This window comes from Amblyomma maculatum, chromosome 1, assembly GCF_055883805.1.
Source record: "Amblyomma maculatum isolate TAMU_Amacu chromosome 1, ASM5588380v1, whole genome shotgun sequence".
In the NCBI taxonomy this organism is placed as follows: domain Eukaryota; kingdom Metazoa; phylum Arthropoda; class Arachnida; order Ixodida; family Ixodidae; genus Amblyomma; species Amblyomma maculatum.
The window spans coordinates 470,363,836-470,381,313 of record NC_139344.1 but is presented as its reverse complement, the minus strand read 5'-3'; the positions used below and the strand labels follow the sequence as shown (position 1 = coordinate 470,381,313).

Here is a 17,478-nt window from a genome sequence, read left to right as displayed (position 1 = left end):
CTTTCAGAAGTGAAAGAAATAAGTCACTCGAGATGCTCCCAAAGTGATGGGGTGATCAGGAAACACTATGTACAAAAACATAGCATTGACACATACTGGGACACTAAGAGCCGGGCGCCCATGTTCTCCATCCGGAGGTCACTGGACTTGGTACAGAAAAATAAAAGCAATGAGGAAGTAATGGAACAAGAGAAACCACTTGCTCTGCACGTGTACTTTATACAGCAACGGAGAAAATCCAAAAAATAAACATGTAAGTTGGCTGTGGCTATCGTACACAATGCCCTGCGGCTGTTTCTGCTCTTGCAGACTGCACGGCTACAATTCCAAAGGCGCTGACTCGGTCCACATCAGTGAACCGTGCATATCCCTTGGCCAGAAAAACGTTACTGGTCAGCGAAGTAGATTTGTGGAGATTGCATACATTTCAATGCATCAATAAAGCATACAGAATTTACCACTGCTCTTGAAGGCAATGAAATCTCAGCCAATGCTGAACAGATTCTCAAGTGTAAACGACGCAATATTATAGCTCAAAAGTAAATTACTGCTGTTCTTGCCTCTTGCAAGCACACTAGAAGAGGTTCGCAATTATCACTGTCCAGTTTTGACCTAGTAAAATTAAACCACAAATGTTCCATTCTGAGCTCCCATCCTGCAAGAAGGCAGAAGAGGAATGCATCGACAAGCCTACCCGCACACAGTGCAACTGAAACCATATTTTATTTTTCTGCGCCATAAGACAACCCAGAAGCCTATTAGCCTGCAAAAGCACCACAGCACTCCCTGAGAAGCTCTTGAACAAGAGTTCTCCTTTGACACGCAAAAACAAAGATCATGGCACGAACTGCCAGAAACTGCGCAAGGATTGTACATACACCTCGCAGCATATGGTGGCAAGCTCACTGAGCACTTGCATAATTTACACAAATCCAACCGAGCAAGTCCTTTATTATTTGTATTGTTTTTGCGACGCGAGACGTGCAGCATGTGCTGCAGAAGAAAAACAACAAAACAATGAACATCAAATGCAGCACAAGAATATGAAAGAAAAATGCTGTATCACATTATTAGGTGTGATCCTTTCCATGCGATGGTGGTTGCAGTACACACTGACAGCCCTAACAAAAATACAAAAAGAAACCTTGCAATGGCTGCTCACTACATGTATGCCCCACTTTCTAAAATGACAACAGAAACAAGCAAGTTTACAACATGTAGCTAAAAAAAAAAAAAAAAAAAAAAAAAAAAACGCCATGATTTCAACGTGTGCAAAGAAATGCAGAATGACAGAAAAATACTGACAACAAATGTGCGCAAGAATATGCTCCACCGAGAGTCGCTTTTTCTTTAAAAGCGCACTGGGGAAGGGCGGGGCAGCCAATACGCAAGGATAATAAAAAGTCTTGAGTATTTCTTTTTACATACTTTTCTGTTCGCATTTGAAGTCCACTGCAGGCTTTGCATTTCTGGCCAAGTTGGGAGAGCAGTCAAACCATCGTGCAGGGAGCCCGTTTAAAAGACGAAGCTTGCAGTGTGATAGCGACAGTCCCACTTTGTTCACCCACGCAACCTCGCCCTTTCTTCCCCACTCTCAAAAGGGAAGGATGGGGAAGGGGCAAACCATTGCAAACACTACACACCAAGGCCACGCCCGTGCACACTCTTCCAAAAAAGAAAAAGTCCCGCTCCACACAAACCATGCGTGATTGTTGCACTCAGGTGAAGGAGACTCTCTCGTCATAAGGCCAGTGTTCCACAGCAGCGAGCTGGGACAACTCCCATCCCCAGCTGTCCAGTGGCTTGCACTTCCGAACATGAACCTTGCACTGTTAAAAGCGCTAAATGTAGGAGCCCACAGATGGGGCAATTAACTCATTATCCCGATTCTAAAAACGGCCAGTCCCTTACAGGGGACCCCAGCCGGCATGCACACATAAGCACCCACACACGCACAAGTGGTCTCGGAGAACTACTGGAAGCATAAATATTGGTGTCTGCCCGCAATTATTTGATGTTCCACAAAGGGCAACTCTCTAAGACACAATGTCCCTCCCCCGTTGGAAAAAGCAGAGTGTTTTTTTTTGCCAAGAGAAAAATGGGTTGTGCTCATTTGGCCGAAACACCAGCAAGAGAGGTGGGTCACAGCCCCCTTAATCAAGTGTGTGGGTGGGAATAAGAGCACGTTAAGTAACTTGCCCCCACGCGAGGCCACTTGCTTACAAAGTTCAAAGTTAAGTCTGCCTCACTGAACCAACAAAGGAGTGGTGGCCTTGCATTAACCATTTGGCAAGTGAAGCTGCCTAGTGCTGCAGCACAAAAAGGGCTTTTGCAGTTTGATTTGGAGCAAAAATAAAAACAATCCAACAGTGCCCGCAATACAATCGATGCCGCCATCTCTCAGATGCGATACCAGGAAAGGCAGAAATTTCTCAGGCAAACGCAAGGAACAGGCTCAGCGCTGCTATCCTCAACTTCGGCAAAGCAGCAGCCTCTCGGCACTGACACTTTGAAAGACATAAAAACAGGAGCTAAAACTAAACACCCTCGGTGTTAATGGCTATGCGAATGGCCCCAGGCATTAAAAAGAGGACAGAAAAGAAACACGTAGCAAATGCATATATCCTGACAGTCCAGCATGCACCCTTCAAAGCTGTACGAATGGTTCTTTCTCTAGCCCTCCTAAGCAACTCTACAGTCAAACATTGGCAACTTTTCACAGACTGTAAGCAATAAATTAAGTTGTAAGAGTGATGAGACAAATTTTCAACAAGATAAATGGTGACGCGGCATAAATTGAAGGGGTCTGACAAATGGAAACGGATTTTGTGAGGAGAAAAAAAAAAAAAATGAGGACAGCATTTATACAAGTGTGTATGCAAGAAATGAAATAAAAGGCTACGAATGAAGCAAACAGGTAAAACTGTGAACAGCTCGAAGCCTGTACTCTCAAACCCCCCCACCAATAACTCAGCTAAGAGGGCAAGCAGTTCCAACAGCTGTTGATCGCAGTAGAATGTTGCAGAAATCACTGAATAGACCGTGGCAATGCACACTGTGAGCTGGTAATAAAAATGGGGGCTGGAAACAAGGAAGGAAGGAGGAAATCGCCGACATCTTTGCCTTTCCCGCTTGGTCCATCATATGACGCGCGAAGTGCACTTCCCACTGCCGAACACAGTCCACCATACGTGCAAGGCAGACTCGAGTGGACCACGCGAACAAGACATCTGCGGTTCCAGCAGGCCTTGTATGTCGTTGCAGTGGTTTCTTCGGTCCTCTCCAGTAGAAACAATGTGGGTGCCGAGGTGGAGGCGACCAAAGCAGCAGCAGCGAGTGCATATGGGCAATGATGCCTCCCTAACGGTGGCTCCTGCCACACGGAGAGTTCACCTGGCACTGGCTGTTGGCACACAAGCAGAGCACTGCGATCCTTGCCCACCTTGCTGGTACCGTGGGCTACCCCCCCGCACTAGGCTGATCGCTGCATGACACAGCCCACACCACTCGCCTGTTCTGGCCGACTGTCTTTGGCTTCTCGCACACGACGGCTCCACCCCCTGCTGTGCCCAGGTGGACCACTGAGAGGCCACTCTCACGGGCCCAGCACGAGTGAGATTCACACCACGAGCGGCGACACATGGGACGTGCCGGGTGAAGCGCCGCCTTCTCGGCCACCACGGGCTGGGGCAGAACGAAAGAGGGGGAGGGGAAACGCCCCACAGGCAGGGGGCGGCGACGGGAGAGCCCCGGCGAGAGAGACGGGGGCAAATGGCGGCGACTACGCGTTGCATACGGCGGGCCCCGCTCCGTCGCCCCCCACGTTGCCCGGTGCTCAGGTCCAGCTGTAAGGCCCTGGCAGGTGGGCCTGCGAGTAGGTGGCCGTGTTGCCGGGCAAGTAGGGTGAGGCCGCTGTCGACGCAGAGATATGCGCCGCGTGCGGTGAGCCACCAAATCCCCCAGATGAGATGCCGAAACTGGCCAGCGAGTGCTGGTAGCCCAGGGAGGCCAGTGGATGGGCCAGCGACAATGGGGATGCCAGCGAGGGCAGGCCGCCACCACCGCGCTCAGAGGCGGCCGACCCGCCAGCTGAAGAGGTGGGCGGCGCAGCGCCTTGTGACTCATCCGTGTGCTCCGAGTGTGAAGTGGCGCCTGCACCCCCTGGGCTGGGAGTAGAGGTGCCTGATGGTGGGTTCGAGTGGCTCTGGTTGCCGTGGAACGTGTCCTCGCCCGAGTCCGATTCACCGCCATTGTCGTGCTGCTCACGCGCGCCGCCTCCACCGCCTCCACCTCCCTGATCATCGCCCTGGCCAGACGCCGCCTGTTGTTGCTGCTGCTGCTGCTGTTGCTGTTGCAACTTGGCTGCCTGGGTCTCAGCTGTCTGCTGCTGGGGGAAGTTAAAAAGAGCGAGATGTGGGCCACAGGCAGCTTTCCAAAATACTGCACTAATAACACAGTGGCCAACCTAATTTCAGCCACATGACAACCTGCTAACAGCTGCACACCAATTGCATGAAATGTCGAGGCCACCTAGTGCAAGAACAGCCTGAGAGCACTGAAGATTGGTACATCAGAACCTCATGAACTAGAAATAACTGGGACCGTAAAAATGTTAGAAGCATCCAAACATACAAGAAGATTCAGCCCAGGAAAAAAATTGAAGTGCAAGAATGCATACTTTGTATCCCCACTTCATTCGGCCACCATACTTTGCTTTGTTGTCTCCCACAGAATGCCATCATGGCACACACACAGCTTGGGTAGTGGAAGGTAAAAAAGCCTTACAGCAAGCAGTCCAGGGATAGGAATATTGGCAGCTTTGATGACCACTTCTGTTTATTCACAATACAGTAACAACTGTTTTGCTTTTGTGCCACAACTGTCTCAAGCCGCTATTTCACTTAGGGGCAAGCAAATACTTGAAATTTTGAATACAAATCAAGCAGGCATCCAGAATTTTTCTAATATTCGAAAATTACCGAATAGGCCGAAAATATTCCAATTTAAGGGCAGACGAGACACAGGCGCTTGCCCTTCTCTGTCTATTGTGAAGTTTGCGCTGTTGTGCTCTGTGATGAACCAACTAGCTCGAGATGTTTTCTCCAAGTTTATTTCTAGTTCATCAGGCATCCCTTCCTTCGCCTTTCACAGCACCTGTATCTCATCTGCCCTTCTCTGTCCATTGTGAAGTTTGCGCTGTTTTGCTCTGGAATACTGAGCTGAATATCAAGTATGAAGCCTTTGTGAGGATCGCTGACCAGCAGCAAATTGCTGGTAAGAGCGATAGTTGTAGTACAAGCAAGTTTCTGCTCAAGCCAGCAGCCAGTGATGCATTTTGGGTCATCTGATCTGCTCGTTCTAGCTCTGTGATTAAGGGGGGACGCGGGCTTCGGAAGTCGAAAAATCGCGAAAAAGTCTCCTTTTCAAAAAGTACATATCTCGGCTGTATATGTTATAAACTACCTTTTATCTAATTATAAACGCCTAATTCACCGTGAAACTGCTTTAAATTAAATAGACAACTGGGAGCGGCAGCCCCAGAGTCACGAGCGAACGGCAAAGGTACCCAAACTTCGCGCGCGCGCGCCATTTCTCTGCCGCTGAACTGAGTGCCGCGATCTTGGTCTTGTTTTGTTTGTGAATGCTTGCCCCTTTTCCATGTTGCCTTCGCGGGCGGCGTCCGCGGTGTAGCAGAAGCATGGCTCACTTGTAATTGGGGGCCTCACAGGGATTGTTGAGCTTCCCGCGTCTTGAATTCGGGCTGTGATTGGACAAAGTGCACACTCCGTGAGAACGCAGGGGATCGCGTGACTGCTATTGGCTGCTGCGCGCGCTGATGCGGTGGCCCCTCCCTGGCACGTGGCCTGCTCCGGCTGCCTACTGAGCTGACGTTCTTTTGTGCGTTAGCTGAATCGCTTCACGTTTCACCATTTTTGAGATCGCCGTGATCATTGCTCGTTACGGATTCTGGTGACATGTTTTGAACGGTTTTGTGCATCTTGTGGATTGTTGCACGGTCAGCCACGATGCGCGCTACATACATTGTCGTTCTGTGAATGCCGTCCGAATCGCGAAGTTAGCGAAGCGCGTTGCTAACGGTCGCGAAGATGCTTCTGTCAGTGCTGCCTCTGCTACACCACTACTAGACCGACTGCGCTGCCACTTCCAACTGTGTATCTTTCATGTCAACGCAAGGAGCCAGCGCTTGAAGCCTGCTGTACCGACCATATCAACCTCGGCGATCTCGGCCTCTCGTATCGCGTCGTCAGCGTCGTGCTCAGTTCGCATGAAAATGCACTTTCCGAGGGAATCGAAGAGTTGGAGGCACAACGTGCTGCAGTGAAAAACAAATTTTAGACTTGAAAATGCTGTTTTAAAGTTCTAGGGCCATTTTCTCAGAATGAATTTTTTTCATGGTATGGTTGCTTATTCCCGCACTATCTCTGGAACCGCTAATCGGATTCCCACCTGTTTTCTTTTTTTTTTTTTATTGTGTGCCTGAATAAATTTTCGAGGGCAAGACAAGCTCATTTTTTCAAAACATTGAATCTGGAATTTATAATAAACAATCAAAATTAGGCTAATGCAAGTCCAATTAGTGGCACTAACCTCAATGCACTGCTAAAATTTTTCAGCAGGGAAATTAAAAAAAAAAAGGCTCTGTCTTGCCCTGTGGTACCTATTCAGGAACCTTCATAATGAATTTCATAGTGCCAACATATTTTGCAAGTTCACCAGGCTTGGTACAAGGAACCCATGTGAACCATTCTGATATACTTCTGTAACTTGAGTACCAATGTGCGCAGGTCCATGAGTCTACTCTGAAAATTTCATTCGAGTGTCTCAAGAAACACAAAAGTTGGTATTCAAAGGTAGCCTCCCTAATGAGTCATCTAACTGATTCATTATTAATATAAACAGCGCGAACACGAAGACAAGGGACAAGAAAGCCACAGTTGCACAGAATTTCGCACGGCCTCAAAAATGTAGGCAAGAGGTATAATGTTGACGTCGCATTGACCGCCCCGCTCAAGATGAAGAGGATCTGCCCGGCTATTCAAAGGGAAAGAGAAGCGAAGAAGCAAGAATGTGGGGTGAAACATAGAAACCCATATGTTGGATGCAAGACAGGTGTTGTGTATAGGCTTCCACTCTCTTGTGGAGCCAGTTATATAGGACGAACAGGACGGTGTATTAATAAGAGACTACAGGAACACTGGAACAACTTGGAAAGTGGAAAGGACAAAACGTTTCTGGTATCACATTGCCAGTCATGTGAAATAACGAAGAAGGAGAAGAAGAAGTGCACTCCCAAGTTTGACAGTGTTAAGATTTCATATCGCCACAAAGAGAAGATAACGAGAGAGATAGTGGAATCGTATTTTATTTCAACGGACAATAAGTGTGTCAGCAAGACTTCTCTTGCTCTTTCAAGCAAAGAGGTGTCTTTTTTAAGCGATTTTTTAAAGTAATCTTTTATGCAGCAGGTGAACCCAGGGGTTGTTTCACGTGACTGTTTCGTTTTCTTCATGTTTGTTTTTCTGGGCCTTGCAGTAAAGGGCTTAGGCTTAGTTGTGAGTCAGCACTTGTACTGTGGCTTTCTTGTATCTTGTCCATTGTCTTCGTGTTCGCGCTGTTTATATTAATAATGAATAAGTACCAACTCGCCCAACAAAGTATCTTGGTAATCTAACTCTGATGACTCCTTTGATTTTTTTACTATGCCAGGATAGGTTTCCCAATAAGACAGTTTCATAAGTAGACAATTTACGATAGTGTTGATCAGCTCCAAAGCGCCGACCGCTGCGGCTTCGAAGCGAAACAATTTAGGCCTAGCAACAACTTGGGACGGTCAGGCATGACACCATCTATCGCCACGCTCGCGCGCCCCACCCCCGCGGTAATTGTGTAGCGTACATCCGTCTGCTCGCAGCATCCCGTGCTGCCAGTGTTGCAAACGCGTGTAAGTACTTTCATTACAGTTAAGGCCGCGCATTTTTTGACATTCTGCTCAGCTACAAGCCGTTCAAACGATACTGCAGGCAGGACAAGGCAACAAGCAAGGCAACAACAGGCAGTATGCAGTCACTGCGCTGTCGGCCATAATAAAAGATGTCGGGCGGCACAGTAGACACAGCATATTCTATACATCAATCTTTAAACATGATAAAGTGGGCAAATGAATAATTTTGTAAAGCAGACCTGCTCGTATGTTTCGCGCACTCGGGCGCCGACGAGTAGCCTCTCTGTCAACAGACACCGCCATAACTTCGGTTAAACACGCAAGCCGAGCTCGCCAAGTTCGGTTTGCGATAACCGCGATTAGTGGTGCAACCATGGTTTTGTCCGCCGTGTAACATGCGCTAACCACGGTTTCCAGTAACCGCGGTTACACTAACTGTAGTTAACCTTGCCCGTGAAAAGGGGCTGCGCGAACTGCTGAGCGAAGGCGTGTTGACGCAAGTACGCCAGCGAGCGAGCAAGCGCGCGGCAACCGGAAGTTTGTTGAAGTGACGTACTTTTGGACGGAGCTTTGAACTCACTTGTATTCTTAATTTTTTTATGACTCCCTTCGGCGTGTGAATTCAGAGGGAAAATTGGAAGGGTCATTTGTAATCGCCGATATCTGGTGTGGCAGAAGCTAGATCAAATATTTCTGCGGGAGAATGATGGGTAGTTCACTATCTATCAGTGTTATGGCGTTGTTTACCCTTCTTGGTGACCATTTCTGTGGACCTTTAATCGTTTCGTTCACTGAATGTTCGCATAGTGTACGCCTGCAAACTGTCGTAATGGGGCGATGTTGCGTGCCCAACTGTCGCGGCAATTACAATGGGCCCATGATTCGAGTGTTCTCGTTCCCAAAGGACGACCGAAGAGCAAAGTGGGAGCGTGCTGTTCGCCGAGATAACGTCAATATCTGTTTTCTCCGTGATCCGAAGGTATGTGTACGTCTATACTGCTTTTGAGTCATTCTAAAAGCACCACCTCCACCATGTCCGGTTCTTGCCCTACAGTAATGATCCCTTCTGCACTTTTGACTTGCCAGCCAGCGTAAACCTTCACATCGAGGATTACATCCCAAGTCTTGTGCTCGGCGTCAACATACATCGCCAGCATCTCCATGATGTTCTTATTAAGCCTTTCCGTCAGCCTGTTGGTCTGCATATGGTAAGCAGTAACTGTTCAATGCGCTGTTCCGCTGAGATGAAAACCTTCGGCCATCATTTACGAAGTAAAAGCAGTCCCTCTATCGGTAATAATACACGCAGGAGCCCAGTGCCGCCGTATGACCTGGTGTACAAAGAAATGGGCAACTTCAGATGCTGTACCACTAGGTAACGCTTTGGTTTCGGCATAACAAGTCAGATAGTCTGTGGCGATGGTTATCCAACGGTTACCACTGAAGGACCAAGGGAAAGGACCAAGAAGGCCCATGCCGACTTGATCAAATGGTGCGCGTGGTGGTATTATGGGCATGAGGAGGCCTGCAGGTCTTGATTGCAAAACCTCCCGACGCTGACATTGCCGACAGCTCTTGACATCATTATTAGCCTTACTATGCCCCCTGCAGGGCGAAGGCCTCTCCTATATTTCTCCAATTAACCCAGTTCTGTGCTAGCTGCATCCACTTGACCCCTGCGAACTTCTTAACCTCATCCGCCCACCTAACTTTCTGCTGCGCCTGCTACTCTTTCCTTCCATTGGAATCCAGTTTGTTACCCTAAGCGACCATCGGTTATCCTCTCTTCGCACTAGATGTCCTGCCCATGTCCATTTCTTCTTCTTAATTTCCACTAGAATGTCGGTAACTTGAGTTATTTCTCTGACCCACTCTGCACGCTTCTGTTACCCCTACCATATTTCGTTCCATAGCCCTCTGCGTTGTCCTCAACTTAAGTGGAACCCTCTTAGTTAGCCTCCACGTTTCAGCCCCATAGTTGAGTACAGGTAAGATGCAACTGTTGTATACTTTCCAATTGAGCGATACCGGTAAGCTGCTAGTCATAATCTGCGAGTGCTTGCCAAATGCGCTCCATCCCACTCTTATTCATTTCCTTTTCATGGTCCGGATCTGCAGTTACTACCTGTCTTAAACAGACATATTCGCCTACTACTTCCAGTGCTTCGCTACTTAACGTAAACTGCTGTTCCTTCCCGAGGCTGTTGAACATTACCTTAGTCTTCTGCATATTGATTTTCAAGCCTATCTTTCTCTAGGTCATCAATCATTATTTGCAGTTCACCCCCCGAGTTGCTTAGCAAGGCAATGTCATCAGCAAATCACAGATTACTGAGGTATTCTACATCTACCCCTATCCCTAACTGCTCCCATTTCAAGTCTCTGAATACTTCCTCTAAGCAAGCTGTGAATAGTACTGAGGAGATCGTGTCTCCTTGCCTAACACCTTTCTTTATGGGAATTTTGTTTTATTTATGCAGAACTATGGTTGCTGTACAGCCATCATATATCTTCCAGCACTTTCACATACGGCTCGCATACCCCCTGATTTCGCAATGCCTGCATCACCGCCGAGGTTTCTACTGAGTCAAATGCTTTTTCGTAATTAATGTATGCTATGTGTAAGGGCTGGTTATATTCCGAGCATTTTTCTATCACCTGGTTGATGGTATGGATATGATCAATGGTAGAGTACCGTTTCCGAAAACCTGCGTGATCCTTTGCTTGATTGCAGTCTAAGGTTGTCCTGATTCTAAACAGCGATTACCTTAGTAATCGCTGTTAACCCTTTCACTGTCACGAACATACCGGTACGTATTCGCGTTTCCTCCCCGCAGTGTCAATAACGTACCCGTACGTATTCTATCTTGCGTTCAAATCTTTGCGCCTCACCGTAAAGCTACCGCGCTTGGACTTGCTCCGCCATCTGTTGAAACTTTCTGCAAGCTGATATGCTTGCTCCGCGCCGATATGACACATATATGCAAGAGTATGGTGCGACCGCGCCCGCCCGTTCTTTGCTCGTGGGAGGGGGCGTGGTCGCTCCGTGACACTACTCTCTCGAGCGAGCGATCCTTTGGCGCGCGCGTGCGGTTATGGGTTCAAAGTTTGTTCTGCCATCTGCGGCAGGTTTGGAGGTTTTTATTTTTATTCTTTGTAGCGCTTCCGCTACAGCGTGGCAAGTTCAGGGTCGCACGCGGTTGCCTCTCTCCGACTGACATATGACTCGATTGCTGCATTCGCTCTCTCCACGCGCCCTCGCTTGAGGACAGCTTGCCGTTAGCAGCAGCAGCACACGAGTGTTTTAGCCTCTTTCCATCTTTTTCTCTTTCGACTTCACTCGTTCCCTGATGTGCTTGTTCTCTGAAACCAAGCAGACACTGGGGGTGCGTCCCGGTCAGAAACAGCCGACAGTGAAAGGGTTAACATAGCGCTTAACAACAGTGGCGAGGTTGGGCCAGTAGAATGTCTGTCATATTCTAGCAAGTGTGCGAGAATAGCCCAAGAGGCCAGAAGTTGGTTCATCGTGGCACGCGGAAAGGATTTCCTCTCGCAGAGCTGTGGGCACCACAAAGAGATAGGTTCTCAATTCGGATCTAGAGTTGCGCTTATAGAGTACACCACCTCTCAGGCGGAAAGTTGAGAGGCCCCGAGAAAATCAATTAGGTATGGTGGCTGGCTGCCTTTCTAAATAATCCATCAGGGCTCGTAACTTTGGATCGGCACAAAGCTGAAGAGACATATCCGAAGCATCAACAGCTCCGAGAAAACTGCCAGCGTCACCCGTGTGTGGTGAAGCGAGCTCGACGGGTGCACAAGAGAGCGCGTCAGCATCTTCATGCTTATGTCCGGACTTGCAAACTATAATGAGGTCAAAATCCCGTAGACGAAGGCTCCATCGCGCCAGGCGGCCTGCATGGGTCAAGCATGTTGGCCAGCCAACACAAGGAATGGTGGTCAGAGACCACTGTAAATGGGCGACCATAAAGGTAGGGGCGAAATTTTGCAGCAGCCCAAATTATGGCAAGGCATTCCTTTTCAGTAGTTGAATAGTTCATATCGGCGCGGGATAAAGTACGGCTGGCATAAGCGATAACTTGTTCAACACCCTCTTGACGTTGCACGAGAACTGCCCCAAGGCCAATGTTACTGGCGTCAGGCAGCGATTGGAGACGGAGACGCAGCTCGGCAAAAGCAGCTTTTTGCTTGTGAGTCCAAACAAAAGGGGTGTCTCCCTGGGTGAGCCGAGTCAGCGAAGTTATCGATAAAACGCTTCATAAGCAGCTAACATCCAGTCACTGCAAAAGCTATAAAAACAAACACGCTGGGGGTGAAGTCGTAATCCGCGAATTGGCGCATTCCTGCGGGAGTTTGGGGTTCACACACTATTTAGTATGTGTATGCTTACGTTGAAGCACTCACGAATCATTTGCTGGAGAAGCTCTAGAAAAGTGGAAGGTGAGGCTCGGGAGTCTGTCGCAATCGCGCGAGCGGCTGCGGGGGAGGCGACAGGGAGGCTCTTGTTCGGTGCGGGTATGCAGTGAAGAGTAATCAAATTGCGTTGGGTTTTGCGATGACGGAACTGAAGTGTGGTGGCGGCACATACTTTTGTGCGCTGACCGTGGCCAGACTGAACATAGTTCAGCAAAAATGCTTGACCAGCTGAAATAATTGTCTGACTAACATGCGCATATAACAGCAAGTCATGAGGTAGCGATTCGTTCAAAAGTTTTGGCTGCTCCTCTATTGTCGCAAGGTATGCTTGTTTGAGATTTACTCAGTTTTTAGGACCCAAAGGGCAACGGCAATAGCTCAACAATCAGGAACATAACGCTATCCCCTTCCCACTTCCATGGCACATGTACACGGCCGAAAGAAACATTAGACAAGTGCCTTTTTTTTATATGCGGAAGCGCTTGCTGCTAATACAAGCTAACTCTCATAACTACGAATAATACGCTTCTGATTGCATGCCTAAACTATACAACATGAGCCCGCTGATTTCAGCCTCTTCTGCAAACTCTAGACAAAGCCGAAAACAAGTCCGAGGATATCCAAGGTCGCATATACTGCGCTTTATTATAGGTCGCATATTATACTGACGTTATCGCTGCACAGCATCTTGGCACGCTGCCAAAAAATGAGCTGTGGATGAGATAACAAGCGAAAACGCCGCGGCGACACAGAAACCTTGTTTTGAGCTGCCGCGGTGTGCTCGCACAGTTCCAACAAGATGGAAATTTTTCGCTCTGTTGCTGCCGCTCGTCGCTTCGCTGAGATCGCTTGCATGTAAGCGAGTTGGCCTTAACGAATTTCTTTTTTTTTTTTTTTAAATTCTCGATGCAAAAGTGGAGGGTGGGTTCATTATGCGAGTGGGTTGATTACGCGACAAATACGGTATCATTTTTTCGCATTGTAAGTGCCACCACAAGCTGATTTCTGTATATCGAATTATCTATATATCGACCTATTTCGCGATCGCCTTCGAGTTCGATATATCCGGGTTCGACTGTACTCCGTTTCATACATCAGGTGCAACGCAGCGAAATCTATGCAAATAGTCCGCAAATAAAAAGGAGGCATATCACTACGCGCTCGTTTCGTGGCCAAGTGATTTCTGCGGAAACGGGCTCTATTCTGAGCATACATGTTTGCAATAACTTGCTTCGCGTGCCCTGGACATCTTCACAGTGTGGATCTAATAAAAAAAATCCACTCCGAAGAAGCAATCAAGATCGCTGCGTTGCGCTGCGTGGGTATCGCTGGCAGGGTTGCGAAAACGTGACACTAACGAAAATGACAAACAAAGCATACAAACTCACTGCATCAAATCTTTTCGCATTAAAAAATTAAGGTGCTTTTTGTGGAATTGATGGCAAATGTAAGATTTATTAAGCTTGCAGACAAAGCAACTATTATTTCCCCTCGTCAAGAGCAGGCACTATTTTTCATCATGGATGCTGGGAGCGCAAACAAGGGCTCTAGCTTTGGCAGTGTTGCACTTGATGTATGAAACGGAGTATAGTTATCTCAAAAAACAAAAAAGGTTGGTATTCAAAGGTAGCCTTCCCCCTTAAAAAATACTGACAGAACATAGGAAAAGGCCATCCCATTTTTCTAGCAAGGATCACCTCAGTTTCCATCCTTCCACAACTCTTACTGGCATCATCATCATCCTGACTATACCCACTGCAGCGCGAAGGTCTCTCCCATATTCCTCCAATTAACCCGGTCCTGTGCGAGCTGCATCCACTTGACCCCTGCAAGCTTCTTTCTCATCCGCCCACCTAATTTTCAGCCACCCTCTGCCACGCCTTCCTTCCCTTACTAAACCTCGTGCTGTGCTTGACGAAAAGACCAGTCATCACAAGTCACAGCTGTTGCTGTCATAAACCTTAGCCTTCTCCCCCAAAGGACGTAGGATAGGATCACTTACCTTGCGCCTGTACTCTTCCATGTTTTGTTCGTACTTCATCTTCTCCTCATTTTGCCGCTCGACGTAGGGCCGCTTGTCTTCCTCCGACATGCCCCTCCACCTCTCGCCACCTGGAGAGGCAAGGAAGAAGATACTATAGCTACGCTTGCCCAGGGAAACACCAACGCACAACTAACATCCTTCCCTCTCAGATTTAAATCGACCACAATGCCACTGCAGCGCAAGGCGGGAAGGATCCATCTCTAGTGTCCCTCTCTAGTGTCCCTATGGTAGTTTCCAACATGACAACAGGCTAGACATCAATTCTTCATAGGCCAACGTTAGCGGACGCTCACCTTGAAGTGCAATCTCTGTCACCGCACTGCTCACAAGAGCACTGCGATGGTAAATTTCACCTTTGCCTCATGCACAGCACATTCTTGATGAATTTCAAGTGAAAGGTTCAGCTGTTTCATAAGCTTATGGACACAATACGAAAAAGAACTGCTTGGCAGTCGCTGTAGGCCTTTCTCTCCCTAATGCTCACACCAGCTCTGGCACATGAGTGGCACATCTGAGAAACTGCTTCAATGGCAGGGCCCCGTAGAGGAACCCCATGTGTCCCACTTTATTACAGATATGAAACTTTGAACATGAGCCTAAGACCTAGTTGTCAACTGTAATCTTCATTGAATGAAAACACACACAAAAACGGCGCATCAAGTATAAATTATGGCAACGCTGCAAAGTGAGCCATCTGGCAATGCATTTCTTAGTATATATCAATACGTGATTAGAAATGAGACCAGTAGTCGCAGTGACAATAAAGTAAAACTTTGGCAATTAAAAATTTGGGACAATTAAAGAGAATTTCTACGGTTCCATAATTCCCTACGTAGATCTGAGCGAATAATTGGATGCTACGACCCGCATCTGCCCAGTAATTTGTTGGACAACATACAGGAATGTCAGATCCAAATTTCGCCACAACCAATGAAGCGACAGCAAAGCAATGCGGATGCTTGATATGCCACCTCCCCCTAGACTTACAAAAAATTGCAGTTGACTTAGCTGAACTGGCAAAATGCAATGCATCTGCACTAATGTGCCATGTTTCATTTGATTTCTGTTTGGGGCTAGAGTTTCAAGGTCAGGAAAATATTGGTGAAATCAGTGACTGAGGTCCTTGCGGTAGCGGTGTATAAAATTTTAGAAGAATGTGGGTAGTAACAAGCAGCGAAAGTTGTAAAATAAAGCTTTGTGAAAATCGCACCTCAAAATATTGCGTCAGTTTTTTGATCAGCCACCACTGCCTACTGATGCTGAGAATTTATATGTAACCTCCGAATAACTTTCTGACCAAAATATGGACCTTAATATCACAAATGATGGCTGGAAGTGTAAATAGCATGCTGATGCAGCAACTGCTGCAGATCTGGCGCATTCACCGAATACGAAACCAAGCGGTGCTCGAGCAACATTATTTAGTGCATTGTTTTGCTTGTTTGTTGCAATTGTTGAGTTCTGGCGATGCTATTACCACCAGTTGTAACACAAATATTTATTTCAGTATTTAATACTTTAGTTGCTTGAGAAGCAAAATCATGGTACTGACGGAGTCGGCACGCAGTAAGTCTCTCTTTGCAGCAAATATGGCGCACGTTTGACAATTGAATTTGTGTCCATTAGGGTAAATTTATTATTAGGATTATTATTATTATTATGATAACTAATTCAATGAATTAGACTTTTTTGACTTATACAAAGGCAATGGAATGCAAAGCAAGTGACTGGGAAAGCACCAACAGAGGTATTGGTCACTAGTTCGCATCCAAGACTTGCAACCCTCCTTGCTCCTGGTATCGTTCTTCCGCATTCTATTTGAGAGGTGCCCACGCAGAGAGGCCGTCAAACTCAACAAAAACGTTTCACAGTCGCCGACCATTTTTTCCCTGGACCCGGGACCCGAGAAATGGTCCGAATAATCGAACAGTGTGAAAAATCCGTGAAGTTGGAAGAGAAAGAAAGAAAAAGAACTTTGCCGCTACCTGTGTTTCACTTATATGTCAAAACGGGAATTATATCGGTTATAGCATAGCTCGATCTACTACTGTGATCAACTTCTACACACTGCCCATGCGCACAAGTGATTTGATATGGCGGGCACGGGCGCGCGCGCTGGCTGGTACAGAAGCGGCAGGTGTACGCCTTGCTGGAAAGCATGCAACTCACTCAAGGTGATCACCGTGTGTGCAGTGGTGTTCCAAAGAAGCGAATCACGCTAAGCTGTGAAAATATCTCGGCCAGTCATGCTTTCGTCATGCCCATGCCACTTCACAACGTACTGCGACGAAGTTTATCGCGCCACGAACGTTGCTTATTGCCACTGCCTCAAACGGTAACGATGAACAAAGTGCCAAGCTAGTCCATCCGAATGACTGCTTTGCCTAGCCTCACGGCCACGCAAAACCGCTTGTTTGCGAAAATGACACTTGCTCGCGCCTAAGTGAAAAAAAAAACGGGCCTTCGGCCAAAAAACATTTCCATAGTACTGCTCGCGCCAAAACCTTTGGACACCCCCACAGGGTCAGAAATATCGGCCGTGAAAATGTACACGGCTCCTATGGGCTGCGTGAAGGTTCCTGAATAAAGTCTGAAATATTGTGCAAGCCTGAATTATTGCAGTCTGAAAACTCGGTCGGCTACTGTACAGCGAACAAGAAACCATGAGAAGACATCTTTTGTGACGCTATACAGTCAAACCCGGATATATCGAACTTGAAGGGGATCGCGAAATAGTTTGATATATCGATAATTCGATATACAGAAATCTGCTTGTGACGGATCTTAAGATGCAAAAAAATGATACCGTATTTGTCGCGTAATCAACCTACTCGCATAATAAACCCACCCTTCACTCCTGCACCCGAGAATTTAAAAAAAAAAAAAAAAAAAAAAAAAGAAAAAGAAAAAGAAAAAAAAAAAAGAGCGTTAAGGCCAGCTCGCTCACAGGCAAGCAATTGAGCGATCTCGGCCAGGAGCGGCAGCTACAGAGCGAAAAATTTCCAACTTGTTGGAACTGCGTCCCTCTCGCCACCGC

General features: G+C 47.3%; 1 protein-coding gene across 5 annotated transcripts in view; it reads right to left on the bottom strand.

The window, feature by feature from the left end:
- Nucleotides 1-704: 704 nt before the first annotated feature.
- LOC146209940 (uncharacterized) overlaps nucleotides 705-17,478 on the bottom strand; it is a 65,796-nt gene continuing 49,022 nt past the window's right edge. For 4 of the 5 annotated variants that reach the window (XM_084605391.1, XM_084605385.1, XM_084605364.1 and 1 more), the window contains 2 exons: nucleotides 14,400-14,509; nucleotides 705-4,387 (listed from right to left, as the gene is read on the bottom strand). In XM_084605391.1, the coding sequence (XP_084461517.1) occupies nucleotides 3,836-4,387; nucleotides 14,400-14,509 (662 nt within the window). In that variant the 3' untranslated portion in view covers nucleotides 705-3,835. The remainder of the gene's footprint in view (nucleotides 4,388-14,399; nucleotides 14,510-17,478) is intronic. The other variant, XM_084605378.1, reaches the window with a different exon arrangement.